Source organism: Xiphophorus maculatus, chromosome 8 (genome assembly GCF_002775205.1).
Source record: "Xiphophorus maculatus strain JP 163 A chromosome 8, X_maculatus-5.0-male, whole genome shotgun sequence".
In the NCBI taxonomy this organism is placed as follows: Eukaryota; Metazoa; Chordata; class Actinopteri; order Cyprinodontiformes; family Poeciliidae; genus Xiphophorus; species Xiphophorus maculatus.
The window spans coordinates 9,410,207-9,425,102 of NC_036450.1; the positions used below are offsets into that span (position 1 = coordinate 9,410,207).

Sequence of the window (14,896 nt, forward strand, 5' to 3'; positions counted from 1 at the left end):
GTTTTCTCAGAGTGCAATTTTTAGGGCTGTCAAACTTAAACAACAAAGAAGAAAACTACAGATTCTGGATTTCACATTTAGCAGGCAGCTATAGTTATAGTGTGGATGCGTACTCTCCTCCATGGGAGTACAGGTCAGAAGGGATCACAGGGAGATGAAAGTTATATTAAACACAGGTTTCTACCACATGTAGGCACAGACAAATACTGCAGAGTACCAGGAATGAAAGATGTGTCTACAAAGTTGAATGCTGATGTTAAATCTGAACTAATCAAACTGTTTATGTAAATTCGACTTAGCTTTCTTGTAGTGATTGCTTTGCTCTTAAAAAGCAGGAGTTACTGTGAAAGCACTTTTGCCCTTTAGTGGTGTAGTGCACTTGATGAATAATAAAACACTTGGTATTGATGTCATTTATCTTGGCACAAAAAGTAAAGATAAAAATCTGGTCTCTAACATAAAATAGTTTCCTGACATTTTTTCTAATGTTGCCTTACAAAACACATCTGTTGACATGCTGAGTTGTCTTCCTTTTACTTGTACTCAAAATGCTATTTTCTTTTAGCTCTGATGCATGCAGAGTTAACGCTGCAAACAATTGTTGTTGAATTTTAAGTCTATGATTAATAAAACCCTGGACAGATGTTTCTCTTCAGAAATTAAATCATCATTTCAAAACTGTTGTTGTTTACTAAGATTATTTTTGTCTGATATATAATATTGTTTGATGATATGTATGCTCATCTTTTTTTTTATAACGCAATGGATTACAGCTGCAAATACACTTGTAATATGTACATTCATAAGAGCCTGTGGGACTACTTCAATCCCAATATAATGATCCCATTGTAAACATCCAAGTTAGAAAACAAAAACCTTGATTGTCTTTATTTTTACAAAATTGAAATTCATAAAACTGAAAGTTCCCAGGTTTGATAAACTTTTCAGTGAATAACAACAAAGAATCAAACACTTAAAACTACACTGATCTCATATTTGCAGAGATTTGTCTTTCATTTGGGAATGAAAAAACAACTATACCACAGTTTATTGTATTTACATTTCATTATCAGAACATAATTAGTCTCATAATGCCACTTGCATATTTATCAACATTTAGAAGATAAAAATCCAATGTTAATTAACTTCTCAATCAGCAAGCTCTATACTGCTTTCCCCAGCAAACATATCAGCGTCACTGTTGTGTTAAAAATAACATGTATTGAAAAGACTGAATGGTGATGAAAGAACTGCAGTCACAGTGCCTGCGCCTACTAATACGCCCAGTTTTAGTTTTAACAAAGCAAAGTTTTTAGATAAAATGATATGGGGGGTAAAAGTGCCTCATTACCAAGTCCCTAATCACCTCTAAAAAGTGTTTATAAAAGTCAACTGAAAGAAGATAAGTAAATACAAAACAGAGTCAAAAGACTGCTTTCATGTCACATTTAGGGTTAATAAAGCTGGGTTAAAGGTCAGTGTCAAATTTATTTATATAGCATTTTTAAAAACAAGTTTAAAACTACACCAAAGTGCTGTAGAAAAATGATAATAGAATAAGGTGAAATAACACTATGTATATAAAGCATATTTATACAGGTAGAATACATAATAAAACGTCACCACAGAAAGTAATGCTATGACATAATCATCTATCTAAAACCCCAACATTTGATATCTTGGGGTATCAAATACCTGAAATGATATAAACTTTTGTTTTGGGGATTTTTTTTGTGTTAAAAAATCTATATATTTGGTTTTTGTTTTCCATCCAACAATTTGGGCCACTGCCCAGGTAAGCTTTGGTTAGAGTCAGGTAACAAAGTTTAAGGTGGTCTCAAATTGGCCACAAAGGAGCATAGAGTGTGCACAGGGGTGTCAAACTTGAGCAACAAAGCTACTTCTTTCTTACCATGGCCAGTGGCACAATCCCGCCCAGGTCCTGCGGTGCTAGACGGATGAGGGTCTGCACCTCACTGGTCACTGTGCGGGTGAGTGGATATTCCACCTGCCATGTCACCTCCCTGCTCCCCTGAGTCACCATCAAGCCGTTCACCTCCAGATCTACCTGCAGAACTCGCTGGTAGCCCACTGCTTCAACTCTGTGGAAGACATGGAGAACAGAAATGAGGCACAGAGTGAATTCAGCTAAAAGAAAAGGAAATAAAGCAAAGAAAGACATGAAATAGTCATGGACCAGAGGAATAAGATGAGAAGGAGGAAGACTGTCTTTAAAATTGTAAACATGAATAAAGCAGAGGACAATGGAGGAAAAAAAGGTGGATAAATTCAGAAGGAAGATGACTAACATTGTTCTTGTTAGAGGTAATTTTTTAAGACTAAAAAGAGTTTGTGTACTTTATGAGACACGATCTATACCATTCTCTGATATTATGACAAAAACAGCATGTTTCCTCAAATTCAAATCTCTACATTCTGTTTTAAAGATAATCATCTCGTCGTTGATATTCACTCTCAAATAAATCCAAAACCATCATGCTGTCAAAAAAAATAGCAATCATCTTTTTCCAGGAGAGTATGGAACATCTTTCCAAGAAAATCATTTTCTATTTGCTGTTGTAGATACAAACAATGGAGAAAAAAATGAATGCAGAACAATATACTGCAACCATATTTGATTTGCTGAATGCTTTGTTTGATTCAGCCAATGCCTTTTCCGTAGGTGTCAATGTCAAAACTCGCGTACCTTCTCCAGCAGTGGCATGCAAACAATACCCACTGTCTCGAAAATTACTATTCATACTTGGGGATCTTAAAATGGCACTCATACATTCAAAAAGGCAGAAAAGACAACAACTCAAACCTATTGTATAATTTTCAAGAACAAAGGGGAAAATATATTCAAACTGTATTTTTTTTTTTTTTACTATATTATGATCCTGAACAGTGCTTGGGCAATTTAGGGAACAACTAGAACAAACCTGGAGAGCGATCAAACTCAGCAAGAGGAGGGGGTTATTTGGACAGAGATGAGATCCAAGCTTTTCATTAAACATATTTTGGGTAAGTCAGTATTTACGTCTCCCTCCAGCTCTCCCGTATGTTCACACTTGCGATGAGAGCCTCACTTCAAAGAGCATTTTATTTATTTATTTTTCAGGATGGGCTGTTAATAAATAGGGAAGAGTTGAACACTTACAGAAAGTGAAAATCAGTGTGGATGAGGAGGGCAGAAACAGCAATTCTGGGCAAGTCAGAGAAGCTTTTCAGTTTCAGCTTTAAATGCTTTAAATAATTGGTGATACTGGTGTGTTAAGAAACAGAAATAAAGAGTTTTGGTTCAAATGAACCAAGGGAAAAATTGGTGGGATTTGGACATACTAAGGATTGTAAGACTTAGTTTTTTTGAGAGTTTTCAAGAGAGGTCATGCAATCATCACAATTCACAGTCAGTTTATGTACTGGCATAAATTCAAATATCTCTCTTAATCAAAGCCACTGTGTTTTTGAGTGCATTCAAAATGTAGTATATCATCTCAGCTCTAAGCTCTCCAGGGAGCATTACGGTACAACCCACAACAGGATACCAGTTCACAGTCATGTTTGGCTTCACCAGACCGTGAAAACTACAAGATGTTGGCATACATCACCGCTAAGAGGAAACCAGTGTTTTGACTTTTGGGGCTTGGATCTAGGACAGATATATTTCCAGAGAGAAGTTTACATACACTACATTTTGTGCATGAATTTCATATTATTTAGAGGGATAAACATGTTGGATAATGGATGGATGGATGGATGGAAGGATGTTGTTATTTTCAGGGTAGGTCAGTTATATAACCAGCTTCTTCAACAAATTTTAGACAGACAAATCTTTTAAATAATGATAACACATTTCTAACAGGATTAACCTAGGAAGTTTGGAACAAACATCAAACAGTTAATATTATTCTGTTCTCTACTTTCTTATGTCAGTTTTAAATTTATTTTTTAAAACACAGTCCTGTTGGTAATCCACGGGTTTAATGACCTCACAGTTGATCTGAGGCAATTAAACTGGAGTTAGTCTGACTTCAATACACCATTAATGGTGAAATGCCCCCACACAGCATGCTACTGCCACCACCTAAATTGGCAAATGTTACAGTGTTTTGAAAGCTTTGTCTAGATTTAAAATAAATATAAATCATTTATCATTTTCCAAAGCTAAATATTTAATTCAAAGCAATTGTTTTGCCATCTCCACTTCCATACTGTATTTTACATTTGATCTAGTAGCCCTAAGCACATTTCATTGCTTTATTATTTTGAAGTGTTTTTTTTCTAAATATTTCAAAAGGAGAAACAAAGTGGTGGTGTTCTGTCTATTTCCTGTTAATGCCAGACTTCATAGTCGATGATTATGTATTTGATTTCATGTGGCAGTTTAGATCAAAGAGTAGTGATTCGCTCACAACTGTGTTTCTACAGAACTGTTTTGGGAACAGTTAAAAACAGAGAAAAAAAAAAAAAGCATCTAGCTTTTGAAATGGCTTCCTCTTGAAAATTTGAGAGAAATTGTTAAATATTTAATGCTTGTTAGAAACCTGAAGAGTTTCAATGAAATTTAATAAATCGGTAAAGAAAATTGCTATACTATTCAGCCAGAATGTAGTCAGAACCTTTCTGGTGGCTATAAAAGCGCACTTGCTTGAAGTGCAACTTATTAGAAGACTTTAAGCAAACATCAGGGTGCAGGTCAAGGCTTAAGTGTGTATTTAAATTTGACAGTAGAGATTATACAAAATCTAGATCAAAATTAAATTTGCGAATCAATTTTTATTTATTTAGATCTGACACTGATGCAACAATGAGGAAACACTGTGCTCAATGAAGCACCTGGTAGATTATACGTTTTAGGCTGCTAGCAACAACTGGCTGCATAAACATCTTAAACCGCAGAATGGACAAATCTGTCACAATGAGATTGTTTATGTATTTGTGTACATATTTAGACATTTCTGCATGCATTGCATATGGACATTAATGGAACTACGGGTAGATATAATATAAAGAACAAGAAATAATATTGTTAAAAGTAAAAGTAAGAAAGATATCTCAACAAAAGCAACGAACTGAATTATATCCATCAAGTCAACCACTTTTTATAGATTCATTGTATTTCTGAAGAAGAATTTTAGAGCAATACAAAGCTCCACTACTTTATACAGCTTGACCCCATGCTGAGCTCAGGAGTAATGACTGTAGTAATTTGCACTTTTAGTGTGCAATTACAGACAAATCAATTATCTGCAACAGGCATTCAAGCTTTACAATGAAGCTGCAAACAATAAAAGCTTTAGTGCTGAAGTCTACAATACATTATTGTCTCTCTCTCTCCTAAAATGTCTCCAATAATGCCTCCTAATATGAGGCATTATAAAGTGAGGTTCGTTTTCAACCTCACTTTACCCTATCTTGCTGACCTGCAGTGAGTTGTTGCTCTCAATAGAGGGCAGTACACTCTCTTTGCTTCTCACTCCTCTGTCCTGCCAGGCGGGGATGATGAATGCTTGAAGCATATCAGCCGGAGAGGTCAGACTGCTTCTTTGGGTCTCATTAAAAAGATAACTGCTGTTTGCCCTGTTTTATGAGCAATTAAGATACTATTTCACACACTTTCTTATGACTATGACCTTTGTTATCCCAATCAACTTATTAAGGAGTAACAGGAAGAAAGTGGCCAGTGAGGCAGATGATAAAAGTGGAAACAGAAACTGATAGAAAATCAAAAAGTCTGTGACGATTTCATGAGTGTCTGCACTCTCAAAAACAGGCAAACAGTAACAATGCCCTGATTTGACAACAGGTGTTTGGGTAAAATGAGGTGGAAAATCGGTTATGACAATTTGAAAAGACTTTTACGCTATGTCTATTTGTCATTTGTTGAGTAGGAAAGCACAAACAGACAAAGGTAAAAGAATCAGTTCAAAAGAAAAATACTCATGTTTTCAATTATTTAGGATACATTTCAAACACCCTTGTCACAACAAAAGGGACTCTGGGTGAAAAGCAGCAGCACAGGAAAAAAAAAGACAAATGAAATTCCTTTTTTCAAAAACAGAAAAATAAAAAGTGGAGCTAAGTAGCACATCAACCCAGTTAACCAGGAATTGGTGTGTTTTTTTTTCCTCTCTTTTCACTGTTAACACTTCTGTGGAGATTTGGATGTCAGAAAGACAACATAAGAGAAAAAAGTTTGCCGTCTCTCCTGGAAACCCAAGAAGGAGGGCTCTGTTCAAGCTCTTCAGTGATTTGGTTAGAACTGATAACAATACATCAAAGGCATGAATCTGTTTCAAAAAAGTGAAATGACAGTGAATAATCGCCAAGAGATAGAGAGCGAATGTTTGTGTGAGTCTTTGTTTACTGGCATGCTTACAGTACTTTGTGAATGTATTTAACTAGGATTTTATGTGACCAACGAAAATTGAAAAAAACAAAAAAACAAAAAGAAAAACAGAACACATAAAAAAATTATGTGCATTTGTGTTTACACACATTTAACCTGATGTACACAAGTAAAATACGGTCCAAGCAGTTCCCTTGAGAAGCCATCTAAATAGTAATTAGGGTTCGCCTGTTCACTAATCTGTGCAAATACAGCTGAGGGCTTCAGAAGTTTGCTGGGGTACATTGGAGAACAACCAACTTCTTGAAGACCAAAGAGATCAGCAGACAAGTCAGAGATAGTGTTGTGAAAAGATCTGAAACAGGGTCAGGTTATAAAGCAATATCCCAGGCTTTGAACAGCTCACAGAAAACGGCTCAATCTATCGAATTAAAATGACAAGAGGATGGAACATCTGCAAACCTACCAAGGCGTGGTCGTTCACTTAAAATGACAGACTAAGGAAGGAGAGCATTAATCACAGAAAAAGCAAAAATGTCAACTGTAACTCTGGAAGAGCTACACATATTTTTGAGGACAATATGTGGACACTATTGGTCTGTACTTAAAAATCTGGCTGTTATGGATGAGTCACAACAAGAAAGACATCAAAGACTAAATTCAAATTTGATGGTTATTTATATAACTATTTCTTGGCACTTAATTCTGAAAAATGGCTAAATTAATTCACTGATAAATGAAACAAAAAGCATGATCGGTTCTCAAAAATGCATGTGTAGTTTCAGTATGTATTAAGTCTTCTGCAGTAACTTTTATGATTGTTCAAGAAGAACAAACATGGGATACTCAATGCACCCTGGTGAAAAATAAATTTGTCTTACTGGTATTTCAATGTTCAATAACATTCAAACACAAAGTTGATCTAACAAAAGTCATCAGAACGCTTTAAATTAGACATTTTGAACCGTCATCATGCCATTAATAATGTGTTAAATATTTACATTTTTCAGGGGATTTGCAAGTGCCGCTCCTATCTTTGTATTTATAAGTGTACTCCTTTTAAAGGGCTACACGGTCACATTCTGTAGCTTTCACCTAACGGCTCACAGAAAACTGGGACACCTTTCCCCTTAAAAACAGTGAATGCAGATGCTCCCAGACGCACAAGATACTTTCTTCTAAAATATTGTTAAAATCATGTGCCCCTTCAGTTCACTTTCTGTTAGTCTAAACCTAATAAAACATTTTTTTAATGCTGTAATACGACAATAGTTGAACAGGTACAAGGAACTTGAACACTTTTTCAAGGGATAAATTAAATAAATGGAATCTGCGATGGACAGTCGACCTGTCCAGGGTGTACCTCGCCTCTCGCCCGAAATGTCTCGCTGGAGATAGGCACCAGCATCCTTCCTGGCCCCACTAGGGACAAAGGTGTAAGAGAATGGATGGATGGAATCTATTGCTTTAAAACAATTAGATCTTTTGTGAGGAATCATGTTTAAAGCAGATTCATCTACAAATTACGTTTTTTTTTTTTTCTTGTTTGATGTGCTTTGAACAGGATGTTTGTATTTGTGACCCATTGTGCACAGTGCCCTGTGTGTTTACACTCCATATTTGAGCAAAAGTGGACCAGGACACCTGTGAGGAGAAGCATTCCAAGAAAGATGAGATCAACCTGCTGGCTAGAGAAAATAAAACATAAGCAGATGGAGAAATTGTGCGGACATGCAGTAGACACAGCTGTCTTGGCCATAATTGAATCCTGACGCGTGAGACCAGCAGTCATTCAAACAAAAAGGAGGTGTGATGACAGGCCGGATGAGCAACTCCTGCTGCCCATCTGTTCAGGCATAAAGAGGTACCTCCTGTGTTGATGTTGCCTGAATTAGCCACATGTTCTTTTTTCAAATTGAAATACAGGTGTAAAAACGTAGAATGCAGAGTTTGACGTTCTGTCACTTTATTTAGCAACCACGCCTCAAGCTGTTTGCGAGAACTGTCTGGAACCACTCATCAGGAAGACTTTGTAGTCAGCAAATGAAAACAGAGAGCCTCTTTCTTTTGGACATGCTTTTGTGTTGTAGGTGTTAAATAAACCTCAGAAGCTATTTTTCTTCAAAGATGGAAGCAACATGGTTTTATTCCAAACATATTTCTTAAACAACAAATAAGGCTGTACTCTGAAATCTTGCTTATGCAAACAAAATGTATAAATTCTCTATTTGAAAAAGGAGTCAGGTAGTAAATGCATTCATGTACTCATATGTGCTACCTTTGGCAACACCTAGTGAGTTGGTGTGACTTCCTGTAGTGTTGGCTGATAGCCTGACAGGCTTAAGCTAAAGAAGTCACAGAAGATGGGAATTACATGGTATAAACAAATTCACAACTTGTGCATTTCTTCATTTGCACAGCCCTTTCAAGACATTTTGTGTGATCTTTAAAAGAGGCTTTGATCAGCTGCCGTCTGGATTTGCTGGAGGTCCTTCAAATTGTTTTCATAAACCTAGGCTAGTTTTCCAGCACATTTTCTTTGCCGCTAATTTTACTTGGTCATAAAAACACATTATCCAATAGATGCTTAATAATATTTTACCTGAACAAATAGAGGAACTAAAATCTATCTTCCAAAAATGTGTCTCTGAAAACCATACAAGAAATACACCAGAAATTCTGCCAAGATTTTAGATGTGCCATAAACATGCTTTTAACGCTGTTTTGCCAACAAAGTAATTTTTATCATATGTTACTGTTTTTTACAGCTAATATTTACTTTACTATACTTAACAATGCTGGGGGAGACTGTTGGATGTATTAATCACAAATATCCAGCTAATATGTTGTATTATTTAAATGTGAGGATTTGAGAACCAGTAAGACACAATCTCTAGTGCCATTGGAAAAGATAAAAATCTGATGTAAAATAATAAAGAATTAGAATTAATTTCCAATTGAGCTGAAAAAATGGGGCATTTCAAGTTTCTATTTATTTATTCTCTTTTCCACAAACTTGTAGCAAGATAGCATCAATTTTATTGACAAAATTCTGCTGTTAAAGCAATTCCTACCTGCTATGACGAATAACAATTTGAATTTTCTATAATTTATTCAGACAAGTTAAGCAAAATGTGTGTGATAAGTAGAATGATAAGCAGTCTCTACAGGAGGTCACTCTAAGTTATTTTGGTGTGATTGGGGGATCACAAACTGTTATGTTTTGTAAGAGTCAACTGGCCTGAAAAAGACAGGGGACCACAATTAGCAGACCTAGGGTGCAACATAAAGTCTTCAAAAATATATTTTACAATACATTATGACATTTGAGCATCTTTATATTCATCTTAATGATTCATACACATATGTAATTACTATAATAAATAAGCTTACACAAAGTGGTTTTAAAAATGTGTATGAAAAGGTTTATTTACTGGTACAAAAGTAGTGGAAGTAGGTTGGGATGAAATGCACATAAGGGGTAAGAACTGACCCATAGTCACAGTAATCCAGTCTGAATGGCTCTCCAGATAGACACACATTTGAAATCTAATTGGTATAAAGACCTCAAGGGAAATCTACTAATATCTCCAATGAATAAAAGCTGACTTGAACAGAAGCACCATCTTCCTCTTACAATACGGCAACTATAAAGGTCAGTCTTACTCTACAGTTCAGCAGGGCTGAGTGTAATGAGGTCATTTAGCCAACTGTAGTTGATGATCATTAAAGCACTACGATTTATATATTAGGATCTAGTGTAGCAAAAAATTTTAATGCGTCTGGGTGTGTATGTGTGTCACTCAGGAGTTCAAGCTTTTCTCTAATGAGTTTCAGTGTTTCAGGTCTTATATCAGTCTCTTCTCAGCGACAATGCTAATGAGAACTTATTAAACGTAGAAGGACTTTCTTTTTGACACTTCATGTACCCTACGGGTGAACAGCAGAGGTATGATGCAGACGTTCAGAAAAAAGGCGTCAAAGAAATGTTTTAGTCCTTGTTTTTAAGCCAATAGGTTCCACAGCAACTCTGTTTGGGTCGGTAAAGAAGTGATAATCAGGGAGGAGTTTGTGAAAAAATGATAGGGTAAACAAATGAGGTACACAATTAAATTAAACATAGCAAAAAAATAGCACATGGCAATGTGCAAGTAATCACAGTTAATTACTTCCTGAGGACACCTCATTGCAACACTGTGGCTGTTATTAATAAACATATGCTACTTCTTGCAGACCTGCTCTCTAACCTCCTGGTTTCTCAGTAACAAGTAGCTGTCCATAATGTTTCATCTAAAATAGATACATTTGCTGGAGTGGTGGACAGTGAAATAGGAGACACAGAATAATAAAAGAAGCCACAAAATGAAAACATGTCAAGAGGCAGGTGAAACATAGAATAGCCAATTTATGTATGAAGGAGATTTCCCTCTGGATCTATCAAAGCTTCGACGCTAACCCTGTCTCTGTCAGCTCAGATTAGTTTGTTTCTGAGCGAGCCTGTCAAGTGCAAAAGGAGACAGAGGCAGATGCTGAAAAAGAAAATTGAGAGATATTGCTGTTCTCCTCCAAATTATGTTTAGGTCTATCTGTTTTTTCTATATTTTTCTGGAATAACTATTTTTTTTCTGTCACTGACCCCATCTTAGCCATGCTTTCCCTGACCTGCTTTTACCTACCCCCTCCTGTCCTTTTTTCCACTTTACTCTTTTTCTCAACTCATCTCAATTGCCTGCTGGTCTACTTTCTTTCCTCCTCTCGTAGCCACATTTTTTTGTTATATTTCTCTCAAACAGTGTGTGAAATTAGACGATTTGGGTTTCTTGTATCAAACAGATGTGGCTCCAGGCATCAACCAATCAAACTATAGCTGTGACACTGCCACAAAAAAACAATCAGAGCTTAAAACACAACACAAGAAAATACCATATCAAAATAAAGGAAATGGCAAGTTTTTAAAATTGTAAAATCATCTTATTTTGTAGGAGGAAAAAATGTTTGAAAATGTTAATGAAAAGTATATTGTAAGTTGTTTCTTATTCACATTGGGAATGCTGTTTTCTAACAAATAGAAGTACAGAACAATTGTTTTGTTAATACCATCGATGTCATCTTCCAGAAGTGAGAATGCATTAAAATAAATTTAAATTCACCAAGAAAAAGGTAAAAATTTTCAACTGAGATGTCGCTTACAATCTCAGGTTTCCTCACTTTTGTAAATTTTATATATGTGAGATTTTCACAAAATATCAAAACTCAGTTTGTTATAGTTTTTTCACAATTCAAATTATTTGACATCTGTTACCTACGGTCTGTGTATTTCTTAATCAAAAACAAATAATCTATGGTAAACAATAAGTGAAGATATGCTTCCTTTTTCAGGCTTCCTTTCATTATGGACGATTTTTCTCCAAATTATGTCTATACAGATTCACAAACTCAAGGTAATCCTAGAAAAATATCCAGGTCTCTTACACACATTATATGCAACAAAACCTAAATTATGTAAGATGTGAACACTGGGCTGATTAATTTTATTTCAGCTCTGTGTGATTTCGATTTCAATTTAAGTTGGAGGTAATAGAATGAATTAAGGAAAATGATTTGAAGTATAAAATGCCTCTGGTCTCTGGAGTTTTACCACCATGGTCAAAGCTGCCTATAAAAAGGTTCAAATGAAAAAGAGTGCTTTACCTGCAGCTGCTCATAAATCTCTCAATACCTAATGTTTCTATTAGGCTGTAAGGTTAGTTTGTATCCTCCAATGCTGCTGTTAGATTTTATTAATATAATTTATTTATTTTTGTATCAAGATCTGTCTTTCAATTCCAGTTACCCAAATAATTAAGACGGTCTTTAAAAGCAGAGTGAAATTTCTATTTGCCATTAACTATACTTTTTCAGACAACCCAATCGTACAACTTAGAGTTTGCAGAATTTATTATAAGGATTGAACAAGAAATGACAGAGACAGAAATATAATGATATTATAGTAGAGCTGCCAATTTTGAAAAGTAGTTCCCAATAATTCTTCACATGAGTGGTTTCACATAAAAATGCTGTAATGTTCAATCAAAATAGACTAAAAAGCAAAAGGGGACAGCATACTTGTGGAGCAGAGCAGAGAAACTGATTTGCCAACAGGTTTAAAAAAAAAAGGAAGAAAAAACTGAGGGCTTTCCCATTCTTCATGTGTCGCCTATTTGGAATGAGTTTATATGAACATGTTAGTATATGAAAGGTGAATGCCCAATCTAACCACAAAGGTTATCTGGGGGTCACAGTAGTAGGTAGTGTAAAGAGATAAGGACTGAGGTCAGCAGCTTAAGGAAGAACTCAAAAGCTGCCAAAACAGTGACTCTGGCCATGAAACACAAGACTGCACTCTGACTCAAGCTATTTAACTTAAGTCTCAAACTCATGTAACTGGCAGTAAAAATAAGCTGTTACATCTAGATCATTTGAGTACATGATTATTTTACCCTCTGAGTTATGTGTATAAATTATGAATTGCTATGGTAATGTTATTCACACTAAGAATGGATTTTCTGTAATATAACATAAGCAGCAAGAAGAAGGTCAAGCTTCCAGGTTTGTCTGTTTTTAATTAATGCTAATATCAAGCAAGAATCTTTAGTAAGTAAGCCACAGACCACAGATCTCACTTATATGTCCACAAAACCTGTTAGATGGCTTTTCAAATAGGGAGGTCCGTAAAATACAAGGCATTAATGCTTCATGACAACTTGTTCATGTTTGCTTGTAATATCAACATAACATCAATTTCAATTAAACTGACCTCTATAATAAATGACTTTGGGTCATTAAAATCATAATGATGATAAAAGATAAATGCTTTTCTTTCAAATAAATCCATTTATTGTTGGTTGTATTTTTCCAGATTCTTCAGAGTAACCAGTTAACTTACATTTCCTTTTTTGTTGTTTTTATACATAAATGCATATTTAAATTTTTAGTCAATTATATATTCTCCTTTGCAAGCAATTAAAAGCAATAAAATGATTAAAACTATTAGATGTTTCTGCGTGAAATTAGCCTCAGGATATTTTTTGGAATTTATAAGCAATTCTGTTTCAGACAGTCTACATGGTTCACATCCAATGCAAAAATGTTAATTTTAGTCATTTGAGACTTGACTCTGACTTAGGGTGAAAGACTTAGGACTTCACTTGGGACAACAAAGGGAAAATTATTGTGAATGTATCTAGATGCTGCCAGAGTACATAACATAATAAAGCTGTGAAAGATTCATACAACTGATTTCTGCTACTGATAAACCTGTAAAAGTACTGCTGTCAAATATGCATTTAACTGCTCTTATGTGTCTTAAAATTAGATTGTGTGAAAATCCCAGCAGTTGCTCTTTGAATTTTATGCTAAAGAGAAGCATGAACTTACTTTTACTTTACAGTGTCTGCAGTCAAAAATGTAAACTTTTGTCATAGAAGAAAAACCTTTTTTTCCTTTTTTTTTTTACTTAGAATCCTAGAGAAGAATACAGCTTTATAGTTTCCTATTTGGCCACAAGTGTCATCTTTAGTATCAGATAAGATATTAAATATTTTATGAAAGTAAAAATAGCTTTAATATTCTTTCTAACTAGCAAGAGGATTGGGAATTCCTTGACTGCAAAGTCAGAGAGAGACCACACAATGTCTGCCCTAATGAAAGTACCTACTATTATCACCTTTTTACTGTTTTTCACTAATTTCCTCTGTGAGACAGACAATGTATTTGATGGAACATAATCAGAAAATGAGAAAAACCACAATCCCATGATTGATTTCTGTGAGCTCTAGCCAAGTTAGTAAAATTCTGCAGAGGGCTACGGTGCTCATCCTCTTACCCTGGACAATAGGGATCAACTTGGTGAGACTTGCTAATCTTTCCCTTGAAGTCTAAACTCTTCACCACAAATGACACTTCATCTTTTCTTACTATTTACAAGCACACACAAAGATGACATGAGTTATATTAAGTTGGTCTTTTCATTACTTGCCACTCAGTTGTCGCTTGGTACTGTTAAATCTCATGATGTGCACGATTTTAGTCTTTGTGTGTTGTGAATCATCACAGTAATACTTTATACATGCTGAGGTTTCTTTTGTACTTCTGTCATTTCAACTCACATCTTTGGCTCGCTCCTCCTGCCTTCAGATATTCTCTCCATTTCTTTTCTTGTTTTGAGTCACTCCATCTCCCAACGTGCCATAACAATGTGAGAACAAAGGAAATCTACCATTAAATCAAGTTTGCCCTCTTGAAGACAATCGTCTCCACTCTTTTACACCCCCAGCAAAATTCAGTAAGTGCCTTTGGCTTCAAAACAAGACGCATTTGAACCTAACCGTGATGATCGCGCTGTGGAGTGGTGTTAGACTGTGTGGTTCAACGCAGACAGCTTGTTTTACACTGATGATACGCTTAATTAAAATTCTGTTAAGAATGCTCCCAGTAAATATATCACTTTCATCTTTCTATCAGTAGATGGAAATCTACTACAAAGACTGTCACTGTCATCCTAAG

General features: G+C 35.3%; 1 protein-coding gene across 1 annotated transcript in view; it reads right to left on the reverse strand.

Annotated features, from left to right (window-relative positions):
- LOC102237681 (transmembrane protein 132C-like) overlaps window positions 1-14,896 on the reverse strand; it is a 158,563-nt gene that overhangs the window by 32,455 nt on the left and 111,212 nt on the right. Inside the window, exon 5 of the mRNA XM_023337819.1 lies at window positions 1,913-2,102. Coding sequence (XP_023193587.1) covers window positions 1,913-2,102 — 190 coding nt within the window. The remainder of the gene's footprint in view (window positions 1-1,912; window positions 2,103-14,896) is intronic.